The sequence below is a fragment of the Arachis ipaensis genome, chromosome B6, assembly GCF_059453495.1.
Source record: "Arachis ipaensis isolate K30076 ecotype BB chromosome B6, ASM5945349v1, whole genome shotgun sequence".
In the NCBI taxonomy this organism is placed as follows: Eukaryota; Viridiplantae; Streptophyta; class Magnoliopsida; order Fabales; family Fabaceae; genus Arachis; species Arachis ipaensis.
This window is the reverse complement of record NC_142441.1, coordinates 131,244,380-131,262,470: the sequence shown is the minus strand read 5'-3', so window position 1 is coordinate 131,262,470 and position 18,091 is coordinate 131,244,380. Positions and strand designations below refer to the sequence as shown.

The window sequence follows — 18,091 nt, the reverse complement described above, 5'->3', positions numbered from 1 at the left end:
TATTGTATTCCTCAGAAGATATGCGTATTCGATTCGAATTTTTATAAAAATATTTGAATAATTATTAAAAAAGTACATTAAAAAATCACCAAAATAATTTACTTGAAGTAATATCTCATATTTCTAGGAATAAAAATATCTTATTTTTTAATTATATTTGAAATAAAAATCACATCAAAATTTAATCTTTAAAATTCTTTAATATATATATCCTGTTGTCCATATTTTTTTTAAAAAACCTTCTAAAATAAAAAATTAATAAAATAAGAAAATTAAAGTTTAAAATGCTCCGGACCAGCAATTTTTGTGATTTGTAGCCATGAAATAGCCATCAAGATGATTTTAATGGTGTGAAATTAGTATAAGATTTTATCCAATGACTCACTTTTTTTTGCTGGTTACATACTGGCCAGAATTTAACAAAGTTGTTGGCCCTAAACTTTTTCTTATTTTTATTAGAAAGACATAAGTTTTCTGGTTCTATTTTGATCATTTATCTAAAAATAAAAGAAAAATAAAATGAATGGAAAGTTAAAAACTGAGAGTAGAAAATTCGGGATGAGTCTCGCACTCCAATACTCTATGTTATGACGCAAGGGTTTGTGTCAATTCAGTGTAAAAGTCAAATGAGTACAATTGTTCAAATGATGCAACTCTACAAGAAAACAACCCTCTTATTACGTTGCCGCTTGATTTTCTGCTTCAGGAACCGTTTGAAGGGAAGCAAATTCAATAAAAAATGTCCTAATTTCCATTGGAGCAAGTTCAACCACCAACTTTTCAGGATCAACAGGCCCTCCCCTCACCACCTTAGTTTCTTTAGTGGAGCCTTCTACTTTCCATGCTAACCTCTTCTTTTCCATTTCAGCTCTTTCTTGATTAGCAGACAAACTCATCTCGGTCACTTTCCTTATCTGAAGATGTCGTCAACTCGTTAGAACAAAAATTAGAGAGTAGCTTGTAGTAGTTATAAATCTTACCTTCTTGTTAGGAAACAGCTTTAACAATTCCACGCTTGCCATTGCTGAATAATCTTTGTCCTCCTCAATCTATTCATGGAACAAATACCAAGACAACATAAATTAGAAATATAAGTAGTTTTGCGCACTCATTTTCTGAGACATCGGGCCAATGTCGAATGGGACAGGCACCTCATTCAATGGTAGAACAGTGTGTATTAATGTACAGGATTCAAGTGAGTACAGATAATTATTAGAAAGTATATTGTATATGATGTTTGAATTATAACAAGTTATTCCAAGTAAAATTACAAAATTCCTTCAGTGACTAAACTAACTGCTGCAGTTGCATTGACAAACTGTCATTAATCTTAACAAGCATTTCCGTATGTAAAATATATTCCATGTTTTTGATAGAAATGCATGCATGCTTGCATTAGTTTTGTTGAAAAGCTTAACTCTACAAGAGAGAACCAAAGGACTACAGATAAGTAAATCAGTAAAATAATAAAAAACCTCGTAAAGGTGAGCCAATCTTAGAAGTATTTTTCCACTGTAAAGTTCCTGCAAAGTCCACAAAAATAATAAAATCACATCGGCGAAAAGACGGGACAACTAGAAAGCATTTTAGAGCTCCATCTTCTATTTTGCTATGTTCCCCAAATATAGTTGCATACCTGGAGTGTTAAAAGAGCAGTATTGTTTGGGAAACTGTATGAAGAATCTATGCCAGAAAACGTTGATGATTGAAAATTTGACAAATTATCCCCATCCTGCAAGAATAGTGGAAAACTTTTATGATGAAGGACCCCATACTACTACTCGTATTTATTTATTCCCCCTTATGTTTTACCTGTTCTGTGAATGCCAACAACAGTGGTGAATATAATTCCTGGCCAACTGTTCGACGCCACTTAGCACCTTCACCTATAGGATCAATTTTAAGGTACAGTTTTCCTTGAATCTGGAAATATCACATAAACAGGCATTAGTAGAATATAATTGCAATTTTTCATTTTATGTAGTATCTTTAATGCATCTTGCAGACACTTCAGGAACCCTGGGCAATAAAATGCTCTGTTTGAGAATATCAAAGAAAAGAAGGAAGAGAAAAGAGGAGGAGGGGGGGGAAGAATAGTTGCACCTAGCAAGGCTGCTTTGCGAGAACCAGAAAGGTTACCCTCATAGACATGAAATAACCAGAAATCATTAAGCAAGTATTAGTACATAGGCTCTTTGGTACGATATACTTAACGGTTAAACCTTCACAGCTACCAGCAATGCAAACTGTTTCATTGAGTGCCTCACCAACGCCTCTTGTATCGTCATGGATAAGCCTCCTGGAAAAATGAAAAGGAAAATCATATGAAAAAGAAACAGCAATAATTATGTCACTTATAAATCTATAGAGTAAAGTTGTAGCAAATAGAACTTAATATCAATAGAGATTGACAAGGAACAAAACAAACCTGTGGAGCATGAGCTCTACTTGACCGTCTACCAAGCTTGAAACCCCAACTGAACGGTCCACCAACACTGAGAGTTCTGTGTTGCTATCTTGCACATATATTCCTAAGTTAACCTTAGACAATGGTGGTAACGCACAATATTTTTTCATTAATATCCATTTAATGAGGGGAAAGACAGAATCAAATATGATAGAGATAATAACATCTTTCTAAAACATGGCAATAGGCTTAATCGTAGGAATAGCAAAACATTGCTTCATGTTACAACTGAAACACAATTTAAATATATAAAAGTGAAAAGATTAGATCAGCCTTGGAAAAAAATAGATTTACAGGGGGGAAGGAAAGACGTGAAGCAGCTAGTCTACAAAATCGTTATATACACACAAAAAGTGCGAAATTATTGAATATAAACATAGAATAGTGGAGGGATCATGAGTCTTCACTTAAAAACACTGAATATAAACAGAGAATAGTGGAAAGATCATGAGTCTTCACTTAAATTAAACACACCGGATAATAGTTTCCAGCTATGGGTTGGTTCACTTGTAGATCCCAGTCTGTCCGGAAATCTCGAATCTGCAAAATAATTTTACTTGTTTTATCCCACAAGATTGATACAACTACATAGACAAATCAATGCATTGAACTTTTTGAACGACCAATATTCAATGAATTCTTTTAGACAATCTTAACTCATACTATTTTCGACATGATCCAATCTTCCACAAGAGACTAAGACTTTATTGTCTTTTTTACACATCAACACAAATCACCTATCAAGTTTCCATCATTTACTCCTCAAGAAAATTAACTCCAACACTTATTATTCATTTTAAATATTATTTTTCTTGTATGTACACTCATCAACCTTGGAACTCCCATCTTCACAACCTAGTTTTTAGTCCTGCTGGCAATTTTGTGCCCAACATAAATAACATAGATATTGCTGGCATTATTGGCATCATGAGAATTTTCCTTTGAGTTTGATAGCCACTTTCTATTGAAAAATATGACCAGTTTCTCCATGTCATCCACACAGAACCCTATGTTTGGCATCCCCATTAATCACCCATCATTTTATTGAACTCAAGGTCTTTCTATTAATTATTTTACCTTTGTCTTCCACATAAATCCCATATAAACATGCAAATTAGAGTGGTTTAATGTGATATCAAGGTAATAAAAAATATTTAATATTTATTACAAAAAGAGAGTAAAACAAACACACCCTTTTAATGAAGTCACGTCCATTGGAATCTGTGTAGAATGTTTTGTTGGTCTTCATTGAGGTTGTAAACTGGGTAATAAGTTCTTTCCCAATGTTATCATCCACAGGTATAGGCCCAACCTACATATGCATAAACAGATTTTAGATGCAAATTCTGCACTACTTCTGTGCCATATAAAAGGAAATATATATATATTTGTTACTCAGCAATCAGAATACAGGGGAACTAACATACTGTGAACTCAACTTCAGCATGTTCCTTTCCCTTGAATATCCTTGTAATCTGTAAAAAGAAGAAAGAATAATGCTTAAGTTCCACACAAAAATAGATAATCACAAGAAACACAACTTTCATTTTACTGAAATTTGCGGGTCCTGTGGATGCCATGGGAAGGGAGTAGCGATGAGAACACTTGAGGAAATTATGGTTATTTTAACCATAATTTACCTGAGATATCCATGGATTGAGCTGCTGATGAACTTCATCCAGCACTGGACCACTTAAAACAGTAAAAGATTCCTTAACACGAACAAACATACAGAATTAGCATCTTGAATTGTTCTCTGGATTGATCACAAACTAAACTATTGCCAACTGTTTAAAATTGAAGAATGAAAAGTTTGAAACCTGGCGATCAGATCTAATTGGAAATGATCCATTTGGGCGGAATACATATGCCCCAGAAGCCTTCAATATGAGAAAAAAAGTTGGTAATCCCAAAGAAATATTTTAGTTAGTTTTATTTAAGAATAATATGGATGGACTGAAGCAAGTAAGAAATGGTATGATCATAGTGCTATCTAGCATAAAGCAAAAAAAGAAATAAAAATGTAATTCCTCCATCCAAAAATTTAAAAAGTTGTTCATACTAACAATATGATTGAAGTCTACAAAAATTAATGCATAAAATAATTGTGTTCAAGGAAGACTTGCGGTGGCTCCAATGACAATTAGGAGAGTGAATAAGATGAAGGATAATCCTTTAGCTAGAGAAAAGGGAGTTCTAAAAAAAACTCTGGAAGAAATTATCAAAAGTTATTTAAATATAAATGGGTTTAAACCCAGATGTGATCTGTGATAGCGAACTATGACATTGTTAGATCCAGACAGACGCCTGGCATAGTTGTTGTTGATGTATGTAGAAAATTATGTATACACACAACTTACCTGAGGATCTTTATCTGTTCCATCATTTCCAGAATAATAACTGTATGTTTGTTCAACAGATGCTTTAACCTTCAGCCAAAACCAAGACAGAATATAAAACATCAGCATAACTAACTTTATGCCATAACGAAAATTGAATTTGTAAGCCACTTATTCAGATTACATCTTATCTTGATCTTAGAATGCACTAAAAAATCTGCAAGCATATAAAAACCTAAGAGATGCATACTGAGGACTCACAAGATTTCTACTGTTAACATAATGAGTAAGCTTTCTTTCATCTGCAGAATAAAGCAGCTTCAAATTCCCTTGTCCAACTTCTATGCTGGTATTTGTACTTCTTTCTGATTTGTGCACCTTGGATATGGTTGAACGATTACCTTCGCCATTTAGTGAATTGCTCTCAGTTCCACTTATCGGTACATAGAAGCATAGAGTGGAAGATAAGAAGTTAGAAACAGAAGCAACATCTCTTACCTGTCTGTCTAGGCTTGGAGACTATGTATGTGCTGAAACCAAGGGGAGGTACAGACACTGGAAATGCAAGCCAGTACTTTGGTTCTGAACCAGGAGATTTTCCTACATACGCTTTGACATAGTATTTTCTTAGGATTGAAGTGGCATTGGATAGTGGGAGAATTTGAGACTCAACTTCATTCCCAGCAGAATCTTTGACAGAAATGTCTGTGGTGGAAACCTGCAGCAAGTATGTTTTGTCATCAGTCATTAAAGAATGGATTTAGCAACAATGGATGAACTTCAAGACTAAAGGATGCTTTAATCTCTTAGAAGAAAATGAACAATGATTACCGAGAAACAGGAGTGCGGCATTAACACTAGATTCAGAAGCGATGATGGCACGTTATCTTTATAGAACATAGTGTTACATATGCTAACGGAAAAAAAAAAAAAAAAATTCATTCTAAGCACTTACAGGAATTCGAATTACTTCCTCCCTCTTCCAAGCAAGTGGGTTATAAACAACAATCACCTACAAAAGGCCACAACATTAAGAGAAATATTATATTGAAGAGGTTCATATCTGCTCATAACTTTGAGTGATGTAACTCTTGCTTTTAATGGTTGACTGATGTACATTATTATACTTACCAAGCTTTTTCCATTGCTCAACGTAGCTTCTGATGAAGGACAGTAACTTATATTGAGTAGAGGACACTGCAGCCAGATTCACATGACAGCTTTAACATAAATCCATAATATTACAAAGTGTTCTCAGATGACTAGATTTACAGACTCTAACATCACATAGTTTAGCAAGCCTTTAACTAAAAATAAACTAGAAAAGTGATCACGTAACAGATCTTAATAGCCTTAACTATACAGTAATTCAGTCAAACATAGAACAAATGAGACTTTATCTTCTTAGAATGGTTCATGCAGCTAAACTATCTTTTCCCTAGGGAGTTGGGTGGTTTCAGAATGCATGAATTCATGTTGCATATATGTGGCTTGCAGAAAAAAAAAAATCTAATAACTAATTTTAGTTTTTAATTTCCTGTCAAGTCAGACTAGAAGTAACATATTAGAAGCTAATTTATGATGAAACCATCGATTGAAAACATAAGAAACTTATTCTGTGTCCAGAGTGCATTGCCTGTTGTAAGTCCGACACTGGCTTCACCTGTTGCGAACTTAACTTTTGGTTTACCAAGAAAGCAAGGGCAGATGCGACCACCACTTCTGCCTGAAAATCAAGAGACAGTGGTCCATTTAATTTTATGTTATTGCCAACCAAACAGAAAATCATCAATATGCACCTCCTTATAGCCCAATGACAGTCGCAGTGCATAATCAGCAGCAACATGTTGTCTCTCTGTGCCACTAACTGCATCATGATGCTGAGCAATTGATAAAGCTTCTGCTAGTGAATTAGTATTTGGTCCAGATGCATTCCTCCCTTTGAAAAATTCTAATTGCCTTGCTGCCTAAATGTCAACAAGAAAGTAACAGATGTTCTAAGAAGGAAGTATGGGAGAGCTCACAAGGATGACAACAAACTAACTTACAGGTAGAAAAACGAGCATAAGATTTTACCTGATAGTAACCACTCATCACTCTCACATAACCCTTTAAAGCTGGCCTACTTGTAAAATAGCCAGTCCAATATGCATTCGGTTTATCTGCATATCTGAAATTATGTACCTTGAATTAAAACTGATCTCTTTCAACAATGTATAGAAATCTTAGGAGGAAAAGAAAGGATGGGAAGTGACAGAATGGTAGCGGTGATGAACTGCCTTCCTCCTGTTTGCAGGTTAAAGTAGGAGAAACGACTGTTTATTACGTTATTTGAATTAAAAATACTTCCCTTCTCCTCATGAAAAGTCTTGTGATAGAAATTCGTAATAGAGACTTTAAAACGGAGAAAATGTCTGTATTATTGACACCCCTTGTGTTGAAATCAGTGTGAAATCAGCTAAGAAGAAAAGAATACAGTACTCATTCACAGAGAATCTCAATCCCACCTTTCCCCTCCCATCCTCTCACTTTTAGACAGCTCAGTAAGTTATTTATGTTGATCAAGGGACGAATGGGACTAATTTCATTTCCTTGCAGCACCTGATTTGCATTCTCTCTTGCTCCTATATATATATTGGTGATTCTCAGTTGGTCTCTACCATCTTTCAAACAAAGCTTTCGATCATTTTCCCTTCCTCCTTCTTAACTCACATCAAAACATAAATCTAAAACAAATATAAGAAAAACTTACGGGAAGAAATCATCAACTTTAAGAGGCCATTGCTCATTTGCTGCATATTTTGAATCAGTGTAGATAGATGGTGTTGAATATAATGCATTGACACGCCCATCCTGAGTGTATGACACAAAAAGAAAGCATAGATTTTAACTCAAAAGTGGTAAAATCAGTATCTCCCGTCAAGTATGAAAAACAAAAAACTCCGACGTAACACTTTAGGCAACAATTGCAAAGGTAGAGCACCTGATTCACATAGTGAATAAACTTATCCATCTGCCTGAACCATGAATCAGCATATTGATACCGGAAGTCTGTCCCCATTGCCCACATAATGTGATTGGTTCTGGTCACATTAGCCTAGATATGGACAAAGGCAATTCAGTTTGTAACTTCCATAGGATCCTATTACGCTTCAAACAACATAAAACCAAAGTAAATATATGATATAAAAGTAAAAATCTAGTCTCGTCAACCAGTGCATCATTAGGCCTTTTTTAGGCCTCATTTCGAATGATGTGGGCTTTGGTGCTAAACATCCTGTAAAAATCTACAAATGCATCAATGTTGAAAAGTTTGATTAAAAGCTGATGAAATAATGGTAATATAATACATTTAACTTACAAATTTTTTTTATTTATTAAAGCAATCATAAACTATTGAGAACATACGGAAGTATATGCCTAAATCAGGAAAGTAAAACTGCTAGAATTAAGAGAAGCTGAAGTTTTCTTTTAGGTAGTTTACATCCATTGACAGTCTTAGCTGACTAGAAGCTCCTGTGACTCTCTTAAAGCAGAAGAAAGCCTTCTAAGAACTTTTCCAAAACATAGAAATTTTTCGCTTTTGCTGTCAAAAGCACAAAATCAAATGCAACTGCCTCCATGCCTTACTCTACCTCTAGTTTATTTTATTTTTTACCTTAGTACCATGTGCAGACTGCAGAGACAGATAAGAAACCTAAAATTACGGATTAATTTTTTTATGAGAGTATCTTAACACATAATTAAACCACTCAAAATGTCATAGTTTCTCCACTCAAGTGTTCAAGAATATTGTGAATAATAAAACGGGGAACTAACCATAAATTCTTCATTGATATATGAGATGATAATACTAGACCAAGAATCTTCTCTCAAAACATCAAATATAACACACTGGATCAAGCAATTAAAATATAACTTCTGTTCTTGTATGATTTAGAGAGAGAGAGAGAGAGAGAGATTAATCTGCGCCATGGAGAAGAAAAAGAAAAGACGTTGACATAACAAGAGAGAGAGAGAGAGAGAGGAGGGGGGATCAATGGTCAACGACTCACCTGATATATGGCTGCAGCTACAAAGTCATTGACCCTTTCTTGAACATTATAGTCAAACAGTTCAATGTCATCCTTCAATATAAATTTACTTGAATCTCAGATGAGGATACTAAAAAAGTATTCAACATATTCTTTCCATAAATTTTAAAGAATACAAGAAATTTACCTGAATAGGAGGGGAAACATCATTGATCTCAAACGTGAAGCCATCAGGAGGATCGTAATGCCTGGGAAATATCCCCGTAAATATCTGCAACGAAGTCACCTATGAAGGAACTGGAAAACTAAACCTTATATATCTAGACGGAAACAATATTGATAGGAACTAACTTGTGAAGAAGAACCAAGAGACCTAGAACCCTGCCAAATAACCTCAAGCATCTTCTCCTTCAATCGCTTGGCTCTATCCTGGTAATCAATTCTGGCAAAAAAGAGCGAATCGAATCCCAGCTGCAACATAGATATAATGAATAAAACTTGGACACTGTATGCAGCACTAATAGCACTTATCATATTCTAGTTCTAATCCACTGAAACTAGTTATTTTGACAAGTATACTAACTCTCCACATAACTGGATTATGATAAACATACCTCAGCGCCAAGCAAGTACGCCTGAACCGCAGAATGGCCAAAAGGATCGATCTGCCAGCCAACTCTTGGAGTCTTACCGAATTCATCTTTAATGAATTGATGCCCGAGAGTTGTCTGATCAATCAGGTCAATGTAATGCGGGGTGGCCTCATCATGCATGCACATGCCCCCATTTCTTCAAAAACAAACTCAGATATAAAGGGGAATATTGTTAATCAGATTCTGCTTCATAGACTTATGTTTGATCTACACAGATTATATGAATCAGAAAAACGAGAAAGACCTTTGACTACAAGTTACAAGGTACTCATTCAGATATTGCAACATCTAACTGATCAAAGTAAATCATAGGCAATAATTCAAAACAGTAACTACTAAGTAGCTTCAGGCAGAAGAAAATACGAGACTTACATGAATTCAAGCTGACCAGAGTCAACAAGCTCCTTCACTTTAATTTTCTTAGCTTTACTTTGCTGTCTCCACCATCGTTGGAAAAATGCCTACATAAAAAATTACAATCAAAATAGAAATTTCCCAGTCAAACACACCAATCACTCATTTCCTTTAAGAATTTTACCATCCAAAAAAAAAAAAAAAACTCAGTGTCAGTATCAAATCAAAGTATTATCACCATCTCAACATAGATAAATTTGCGATTCTTGTCTTCCAAAAGCGCAGAGATCACAGAATCCAGCACGTTCTGCACACATGCACCCTGCCAAGTAGCAAGTGAGAAAGAAATTCTTGGAACCTCAAAGTCAAAAATAAAGAAAGAAAATTGAGACTAACACGAATGGAGTTGTTGGCGCCGACGTAGTACTGATCAACGGTCTTGAGCCAGCCAACATCGTCGTGGGAGTGAGGCACCAAGTGAACGTTTATTTGACCGTTGACGATCCTCTGCGTGGTGTTGTACTCTATGTACTCTGAGTGTGATTGCGCCACCCAAATCGCCGCCACTATAACGACGAGTAGCACCGTAGCAGCGCCCATCATCACTACTCAGTAGTCAGTAATCACTATATGTTGTTCAGTTCAAGTGATGATTGCAGTGAGAGAGAGAGTGTGTTTAGTATTGTACTATTGTTGTTGGCTGAAATAGGAAGCTTGCTTGGATTAAGTTGTGGAGTAGAAGGGAAGCACACAAGTGGGCCTATCCCGTACAAATTACTAATTAGATTATTAGATTTAAATAGTAGATACAGATACACAATTTTCCTCTTAGCTCGCTCTACGGATATATATATATATATATGAAAAAAGACAGAAAAGAAAATCAATCAGGAGTCCAGTTAACTGGCAGTCAACTAATTATAAAAACAGTCTACTATGAAAAAATTAATTAATTAATACAGATACATCTAACTTTAGCTAACTCTTCTTTGAAGTGCATCTCAATACTCATAAAAAAAAACATCCATAATATATAAAAGAAAATCTAAATTATATGAAAAAATTCAAATCGCATCCAAAAAATTTAAAATTATATTAAATTCATTCATTCTCAAAGAGTTGTGGACGTTTTTTTTCGTAAGAAAAATATTCGCATCCTAAATCTCAATATATTTTCTACTAAGAAATGAAAATATATTCAAATTATATCAAAAAATTATATTATATTAAAAAAATATTAACTTTACACGGAAAAAATATTCAAATCACATAAAAAAATCTAAATTACATTAAATTTATCTGAATAAAGTATTGTTTTTATCTCTTAACATTTCAGATAAGTCCTATTTGTGTTCTTAACATTTAAATCGGCCTATTTGTATCCTTAACGTTTGTAAAAGTGTTTCAATATTATCCTACCCTCAATTACACATCATGAGCTTTAGTTGGAGTTTTGAAATATCTCTTCTTGAAGTTAGAATACAAATGTCTGGGACAGAATTAATAATCCACTCCAGATAATAGCTCATCAAAAGTTGAAACTAATTCCTGCAACATTCACATAATTCACTTTTTTATGGATATAATTAAACCTGAACACAAACAGTGGGTATAATATTAAAATTGAACAATCCAAGCGAAACCTAATTGAGAATGAATATATCCAAGTGAGAAAAATTAAAAAATACAATCTGATTTGTTAGTATAATTGACGGTAAGATAATATTAAATCACTTTTATAAACGTTAGAGACACAAATAAGATTTATTTCAAACGTTGGGGACAAAAAAGATATTTTACTCAATTTATTTTCAAGGGATTGTGGATGCTTTTTTTAATTGGATGTTTCTTTCTTCGTAAAAGAAACATCCGCATTCTAAACTCCAATACATTTTCTACTAAGGGACGGAAAAATATCCATAATATACCAAAAAATATCCAAATTATATAAAAAAATATTCAAATTACATGAAAAAACACATCCAAATCACATAAAAAAAATCAAAATCACAACAGAAGAAGAAGAAGAAAAAGACATGGCGACGGAGGTAGGACGGCAACAGGAGGGAGGATGGGCCCATTGTAGCGTGATGGAAGAAAGGGAGCACAATCATGTCACTCGCGCCTTCTCCCCGCAACGACGACATGAACAACATGAAGGACCGCATGCACAGCTCGCGTGAGAATGGCGACGCAGCAACAACAGCTCGACTGGGGGGAGCGCGATGGTTGGGAATGGTTTCATCACCGAGGAGGGGGAGTGATCGCCAGTCGATGAAACGACAGCGCAATGGCATGTTGCTCTTGTTCGCGAGGAGTCATGTGTCAATGGTGGAGGTTGCAGCGGTTTGCAACGACCACTGGGAGTGCGTAAACTCTGGTCGGTGCTACGGTAGTGCAGTGGAGGCGCGACGAAGCGGCACGACATGTGGTTAGGAGCGACTGCGGGGCTTGAGAGAAAGCAATTAAGATTTGTGGGGAGGTTATTTGCCAAATTCTAATTATTCAAAACCTAATTAATTCTAAGAGGTAATGACCAATTCGGTACCCGAAAGATTCAAACGCTGACATTTTAGTACCCAACTATTGGTATTGACAAAAAGGTACATGAATGATTTAAAATTTTGACAAGCGTGTCCAAGAGCTTGCCGGAACATAGCTCCGGTGAGTACGATGCTTACGTGGTGGCCGGTTTTAGCTGACTAGGTTAGTGTTATATTAGATGGAATTTCTAATTTTAATTATGGTTATCCTACTTGGAAAATAAACTAAACCTAAATTGAACATTATTTTTGCCCCAAATTAATTTTGCCCTAAAACCCAATTTTGCTCTCCTCGCTCTCTCGTAGAGGACGATCCCAATCTGGAAGATGCAAGCAGCTAGGGCTCGTGCAAAAGGTGGAACCGTGAGAAAGCAGTCATCCATAGCCTTCGACGTTGATGGTGGTTCTGGAGTTGGTAGTAAAATCTACGATGGGTGTTGCTTTTGTCCCCTTCCGGTGGTTCCGTTGAAGTCGAAGACAAGTAGCAACCCTGATAGATGGTTTCTTCGTTGCCCTCTGTGGAAGGTAAGGTTAAAATGTTGATGTTACTTGAGGAAATGATGCATTCTTCCTGGGTTGCTTTTCTCCACTTTTCAGATTTACTTTCCGATCTTCTCTGATTCATGAAATTTTTTGTGCCATGCTAGAACACAGAAAGACGTTGTGGGTATTTTCAATGGTTGGATGAAATTGAAGAGCAATGTGTGGAAGGAGAAGTTTCTTCGGAGAATAGCAACATGGTGGGCATAGCAGACCCAAAAAAGAAAAGAAGAATCAACCAGGATGGTAGTGATGGCCGGGAAAGGGATAGGATGATGATGGTGCTTCCTGTGGTTAATGACATGAAGGAGCAACTGAAGAGGGTTGAGTTCTTATTGCTTGTTATCTGTGTATTGCTTGGGTTAAATCTGGTTTTGAGTCTGCTGTGTATGGCTAAGTAGGAAGACAATGGTCAAATTTAAGATTGTAGGATTGAAAGCTTGTTTATTTGTAATGTTTTCCTAATTGTAATTGAGATGAATTAATGGATGCACTCTTATTAATCTTCTGTGACTGAGTTATTGCTTTTGAATTATGAGTAAGCCATATATAAGATAGTTAGCCATTGTTGAAAAAATGGCATAAACAGAACATGTATAAAAACACCTGTCTTATAGCATGAAAACATAATATCCAGAGTAACATACCTAAGACCCAAAATAACAAAAGTTTTGCCCCAAAAAAACTATCATGGCATAATGACACTAAAGTTGATAACAAGTAATACTAAACCAGGTCCAACATGGAACTAAAAACTAAACATGCCATAATGGCATTTAGTTGCATAGTATCTACATCAGGTCCAACATGGAACTAGAAACAAAATGAAAACCCAAGAAAGAAAGCTATGACTTCTTGATGCTTGCTGAAGGCTTTTTCTTCTTCAAGGATGGGGTGGGCATGAAGCCTGTGAACCTGCTCTGTGTGGCTGGGCTTGCTGCTGCCATGGTTTCCCTAGTCACAGTTGGTGGCCTAGAGGATGCTGAACTTTGGGCTTGCAGAGTGGGCCTACCCAAAGGACCTTGTGACATTGACCCAGGCCCAGTACTTGGTCCTGCAGCATTGGTTGGTGTGGTTGGGATCTGACAATTAGACCCAACATTATGGCTGGCAACCCTAGTTTGAGGTGCTGTTGAGGTTGGGGGTCTTCCTCTTCGAGTGGTCCTGCCCCTGCCTCTAGTTGGTGGTATTGGTGGTGTTGGCTCTACTGGCCTTGCTGCCACTGGAGGTGCTGGTCCTGAACTGGTTGCTGGTGTAGTGGTTGCATTAGGGGGTGCAGCATTTGTTGTGGTTGTCAAATCAGCCTCAGTATTCTGTATGAGTTGGGTGATTAGTTTAGGGTGGGGCTTTCTCAGTTCTAGGTGCAACATTTTGGAAAAGAACAAGGTTTGAATTAAAATACAGAAGTTTACCTCATCAGGTTGACTCTGTGGGTGGTTTTGAGTGAGGTTTTCCTCATCTGCAACATGTGCAGCATGTGCAGCCTCCATGGTCTCCTCCCAGTTAGCTTCTTGCTCTCTAGCTTCATCCTCATCAATTCCATCTTCTTGAGCTGCTGCTCCATTTGATCTCTCAGGGCAAGTCCTACTATTATGTCCAACCTTGCATCCAGGCAATAAATAAATACAATCAGATTTCAAACAGTTTATGTATGATTGAATGATATTATGTAAGTAGATAGCTGACTCTATGACTTGTTTCACTTACTCTCTTGCAGGTTTGACATGTTATCTGGCCATATCTTCTCTTGGCATGGTATTGGCTCCCAGAGTCTTGCTCGCTGCTGTCCTTCTTCCTTTTCTTGGAAGGTCTGCCAATAGGCCTCTTGTATGGAGGAGGCAGACAAGGCAACCCATCATGGTGCTCCCAATACTCTTGGCTTGGTATACTATTGATGTGAAACTGGTAAGTCCTATTGTATGCTTCGATGGTGAGCTTGTGATGGACATAGTCTTCAGGCTTCTCATTCTTCCTCTGGATTGCTGCAATGCCATGACAGCATGGTAGTCCAGTCAGCTGCCATTTTCTGCAGGAACATGTCCTCTCTCTTGTGTTCACCCTGACTCTATGTTGCCACTTTCTGACTTCAAATTCGTTATGTTCATCATCACCACACCACTGTGCCTCCCAGTAGTTAGCTTGTTTTTTTTCCTTCTCTAATCTACTCACTTGTATAGGGGCTATAAGTCCGGTGTAACCCATCAATGCGTCCTTGTGAGTAGCCATCGTCTTCATGATATAGAATCTGAGTTCCTCAAGCATTGTGAGTATGCTTTTCCCCCGCAGACCCACAATGGTTGAATTAAACGATTCACAGTTGTTGCTAGTCAAGCTATCAACCTTTGGCCATTCAGAAAACTTGCTTCTTGACCACTGTTCTTGCTCAAATTTATCCAAATACTCCCATGCCTGTTTATTGATCCTTTTCACACTAGCCATAGCATCCTTGAATTCTTGATCAGTAGTTGCTTTTGCACATTGCCAGAATGCTCCCTTCAGCTCCTTATCCTTCCATCGTTTGTTCAGGTTTCTCCACATATGCATACAACAAAATCTGTGCTTCACACCAGGCATCACATCCTGTAAAGCTGGTATCAATCCCTGCATTCATGGGTAAATTCAGCAGTTAACATTATAACACTTAAGATTACTCAAGTAGGAATATAAGAACAATAATGATTGCAAACACTGCATATTACCTTTTGCTGGTCGGACATGAACACCCAGCCATTCTCATTATAGTCCCCTATGTCAGTATGTAACTCCTCGAGAAAGAATCTCCAATTTTCCCGAGTTTCTGCATCGACAACACCATATGCAATTGGAAATAGCTGGTTATTCGCGTCCTGTCCTACTGCAGTTAGTAACTGCCCTCCGAAATAACCTTTCAGAAAAGTCCCATCTAACACTATGAAGGGTCTGCACCCTGCTTTAAATCCCTGCTTGCAAGCAGCCAAACATACATACAAGTTCCTAAATCTAGGCAACCCTTCCTGCTGTGGAGTTGTCCCCATGTTGGCTCTTGACCCAGGATTAGCCTTGATGATCTCATTCAGATAGTCTCTAAGTCTCAGGTATTGATCCTTTTCCGTTCCTTCAATAACATCTTTGGCCTTATCCATAGCCCTGTACATCATCCTCTCGTTAACTGAGATGTCATACTCCACCTTAAACCACTCCTGTGCCTCCCTTTGTAACATGTTAGGATGGATTCTGAGTTTAGGCACAAGCTCTTCAGCAACCCAGGCACAACTCACTGACTTACTCTTGTTGCTTCTCGGACAAGTATGCTCATCCACAAATGTTTTAATCTGAAACGAGGCTGGATAGTTGGTCTTAGAACAATAACACAACCAAGGGCACTCGGGGTCATAACAAATCACCCTGCACCTCTTCCTCTCATTCCTAAGATAGAAAACCTGCCTCCCAATCTGTATGTTGTACTTTTGAACCGCTGCTTTAAAGTGTTCCATGGTCTCGAACTCCATGTTCAGCTCCAGAGTAATTTTCCCAAAGGGTGTGTTCGGGTTATGTTGAGGAAAAACAGGTTCATCTTCATCATCAGATCCAGGAGGGCTATACAGTTCATCAGATTCATATTGGTAAGTATCAGGTCCCATCTCTCCATCTGCTCTGTTTGGGTTAGGCACCTCTACCCTTGGTGCTTCATTTTCCTTTCCAGGTACAATCCTCTGCCCAGATGGTTGAGGCCTAGGATGATTTCTCCTTGGATTTGTCCTATCCTTTCTTTGTGTTTCTGTATCTGTTAATACATCAGCTGATACTTGTCAGCCATCATACAATATTTATCAAAAAATGCTGTAACAAAAAAAAAACTTAATATGTTTACCTGCTGCATTTTCTGTAGCTGTTTCCTCTTCCCTCAACTCATCCACCACTGGTTCTTCAAGGTTAACACCTTCATTGGCTACATGTGCATCATAATCATTGCAATCAAAAAACCAACACTTATCCAAAAATGGTATAACAAAAAAGAAGTAATATTTTTACCTCCTGCATTCTGAGTAGCTGTTTCCTCTGCCCTCAACTCATCCACCAATGGTTCTTCATTGTTAGCACCTTCATTGGCAACATGTTCATCATCATCTCTTCTCTCATGTGTTTGTTCATTTACTGTTTCAGCTTCTAAAGGATCACCCTGGTGCTGTTCAGGTTCAGCAGCTCTCCTTTCTTGTGATAAACCACTGGGTGGTGGTCGTGGATGCCTCTTTCTCACCCTCTTAACAACTTCTTCTGGACCTGCAGATTGCTCAGTCTCTTTCTCCCCATTCCCATGATTCACATCTTCATTCATAACACCACCCTCTCCGGCCTCCGACTCGTTAACATCAACACCCTTCTCAGTCACAACTTCATTCAAAGTCTCCTTCACAACAACTGTTAAAGCCTTACTCAACTGATTAACCTCCCCAGTTTCCTCACTCACGATTTCAGTTTCCCTCTCATCACCAGGTGGATTGACCTCAACCACACTCTCACTGCTACCAGAAGACACGACATTGTCATCAATGATTTCAGGGTTGGCATCAATAGGGTGATCAAAGTAGAGATGGACAGTGTTGTCGTTTTTAATTGCACTCTCACACATCCTCATCACTTCAGCATCTGTCCTCAGTACTCTAAGACCCTGACCTAATTCGAAACCAGGTACTAGCCAATACGCCTCATTATATCCAGGGTAACCCAGGTCTAAAAACAACCCCTCCACAAAAAACAAATTACATGTCTCCACATTCACCCTGTGTATCTCAGTGACTAAACCCCCTTCGTATATCACATTCCCATCTCTAACCTTTTTCAAGCAACCCATGTGATGATACACAAACGTAACTAAACGATCCATCTAAGAAATAATGGAGAGAAGATACAATGAATAAACAGCATGTCACCAGCAAACGCAAAAAACCATAACTTAAACAAAGAACATGAAGCAGAACGTACCTCTTCGTAGGGTTGCTCCTTGCGAACAGTGGTGATCCCACGATGCCACTTCAGAACCGTTAAGCTTGATTCGACAATGGCTCTCGCCTTGTATCCTTCTTCTTCGTGCCAATGTTACGAGGGCAACGTCTCTCCCTCTCTACGTGACCTTTGATTTTCGCTAGTGACACACTAACCACAGTAACTCAGTAACTAGTAA

The 18,091-nt window shown here is 37.4% G+C and overlaps 3 protein-coding genes across 3 annotated transcripts; 1 reads left to right on the top strand and 2 right to left on the bottom strand.

The window, feature by feature from the left end:
• Positions 1-544: 544 nt before the first annotated feature.
• LOC107604872 (alpha-mannosidase At3g26720) lies at positions 545-10,775 on the bottom strand. The gene is made up of 29 exons (XM_016306577.3): positions 10,244-10,775; positions 10,086-10,169; positions 9,866-9,954; positions 9,455-9,629; positions 9,192-9,311; positions 9,028-9,111; positions 8,862-8,933; positions 7,790-7,903; positions 7,559-7,659; positions 6,883-6,976; positions 6,606-6,773; positions 6,443-6,532; positions 5,938-6,003; positions 5,762-5,818; positions 5,305-5,524; positions 5,068-5,207; positions 4,828-4,896; positions 4,288-4,347; positions 4,108-4,179; positions 3,895-3,942; positions 3,660-3,779; positions 2,942-3,007; positions 2,429-2,541; positions 2,215-2,299; positions 1,813-1,923; positions 1,637-1,732; positions 1,476-1,523; positions 981-1,049; positions 545-914 (listed from the first exon to the last, which is right to left on the bottom strand). The coding sequence occupies exons 1-29, from the start codon at positions 10,448-10,450 to the stop codon at positions 678-680; spliced, it is 3,075 nt and encodes a 1,024-aa protein (XP_016162063.1). The 5' UTR covers positions 10,451-10,775; the 3' UTR covers positions 545-677.
• A 1,942-nt stretch (positions 10,776-12,717) lies between these two features.
• On the top strand, positions 12,718-13,331 carry LOC148562753 (uncharacterized). The gene is made up of 2 exons (XM_088489870.1): positions 12,718-12,915; positions 13,038-13,331. The coding sequence occupies exons 1-2, from the start codon at positions 12,718-12,720 to the stop codon at positions 13,329-13,331; spliced, it is 492 nt and encodes a 163-aa protein (XP_088345996.1).
• Positions 13,332-13,775: 444 nt separating this feature from the next.
• Positions 13,776-17,794, bottom strand: LOC148562752 (uncharacterized). Its single transcript, XM_088490983.1, has 6 exons — positions 16,942-17,794; positions 16,781-16,849; positions 15,630-16,693; positions 14,638-15,531; positions 14,343-14,531; positions 13,776-14,243 (listed from the first exon to the last, which is right to left on the bottom strand). Exons 1-6 carry the CDS (start codon positions 17,792-17,794, stop codon positions 13,776-13,778), a joined length of 3,537 nt encoding a protein of 1,178 aa, XP_088347109.1.
• Between the last annotated feature and the right edge of the window lie 297 nt (positions 17,795-18,091).